The 1,457-nt window shown below is 51.8% G+C and overlaps 1 protein-coding gene across 1 annotated transcript in view; it reads left to right on the forward strand.

Annotated features, from left to right (window-relative positions):
• Positions 1-161: 161 nt before the first annotated feature.
• The window catches only part of LOC9632861, a 4,234-nt gene continuing 2,938 nt past the window's right edge, over positions 162-1,457 (forward strand). Inside the window, exons 1-3 of the mRNA XM_002967589.2 lie at positions 162-251; positions 310-935; positions 987-1,446. Coding sequence (XP_002967635.2) covers positions 162-251; positions 310-935; positions 987-1,446 — 1,176 coding nt within the window. The remainder of the gene's footprint in view (positions 252-309; positions 936-986; positions 1,447-1,457) is intronic.

Genomic DNA, 1,457 nt, shown 5'->3' on the forward strand with positions numbered 1-1,457 from the left:
GCACTTGGCGGACCATGGAAACTGGAATGCTGGGAAATGCGCGGGCTGGGGTTCCTCGCCGAGCTGTGGATGGATCGCGCTGCCACTAAGCTCGCGCTCGATTCCTTGTCGCAGCAAGAATGTAGGTCAAGAAAGTGTATGGACTATCTTTGTGACGATCGATGGAAGGCATTGCTCCTGGCGCCGACGCCATGATGAACGAAATGTCTTCCAGCGACATAGCCAAGCGATTTGAGCTGCTGGAGAGCCAGGTAGGCGCGGATTTTCTTCTTGGCGCTTGAAACTTTTCAAGTTTTCTTCTGTTTATAGTGGCTCGACTTCCAGCAGCGATCTTCCACTCCGGACCTCGAGGAAGAACCCATTGAGTTTCCATCCTCCTTGGCCTCCTTCGACGCAAGCAACAACGTTTCTTCGGCGCCCAGTGAATGCCCAAAGGACTCTCTAGCTGGCAGGCAATCAAACATCGTTCTACCGCGTTTGAAGCCGTTTCCTCCAAGGGCTCTCTCCAAGAGTCCAGCATTCGGGGAACCAAATCGAGCGGACGAGGACAACATCAACATCAGCCAGCCGGATTCTCCGTTGAGTTCGTCGTCGTCTTTGTCAACTTCGTCGTCGTCCTCGGGATCCAGTTCCGGTGGTTTTGGCCACAGTGATCCGCTGAGTTCCAGGAGGAAGCGCTTGTTCTCGCAGCCTGCCACGCCGATCAAAGAGGCCATTTTGGATGCTTCGTCTCCCAAGAAAACTTCCGCGTACAAGAGCTCCCAAGCATATTTTACGACAAACAGGAAAGATGGTGATACTGATACTCCAGTGGTGTGCATGGATACACACCAATCGCGGTCCCCTCCTCCTGGATTCGTGGCAGAGGACATTGATAGCACGTTCAAGACTTCCTCGAAACAAAACCATCAGCAACAGCAGCGTTTGTCGTCAAGGTAAATTCTACTTCATCGAAACAGTATGTTTCTTACTCCGTTTCTATGCAGGTCACTAAGTACCAAAAATCCATCTGCGCCGCATAGAACCGCTGCGAAATCTACCGCCGTGGTGGTAAGCAAAATGTGCGAATGCGTTATTGAATCTCACTTTTGCAATCCACAGGAGAATGACGACTGCGAAGGGAAAACGGTGCTGCAATCTATGCATGCCTCCCTACTTCAGGTGCTCTTGCAGCTGGAAAGCAAAGAAAAGAGCCTGGGAAAGGCATGGAAAGAATGGAACGACAGTCCGGAGTCTAGTAAAGGGCTGAAGCATTTTTCCGAATTGGAACTGCTGACGTCGAGCAAGCAGAAGGGCTTCAGTGGTCTTCCTCGGGTGGCCGGGGCGAGCAGTCCAGAGAAATGGTGCGATACAGTATCCGCAAGAAGCCAGCGCTTGGTTTCTTGCCTGGAGAAAGAAAGCCCTGGAGGGAAATGGGCGATTTCACTAGAGAAAGAGTCTATGCGTGTGCTGAAGTG

The sequence above is a fragment of the Selaginella moellendorffii genome, unplaced genomic scaffold, assembly GCF_000143415.4.
Source record: "Selaginella moellendorffii unplaced genomic scaffold, v1.0 SELMOscaffold_9, whole genome shotgun sequence".
Classification (NCBI taxonomy): domain Eukaryota; kingdom Viridiplantae; phylum Streptophyta; class Lycopodiopsida; order Selaginellales; family Selaginellaceae; genus Selaginella; species Selaginella moellendorffii.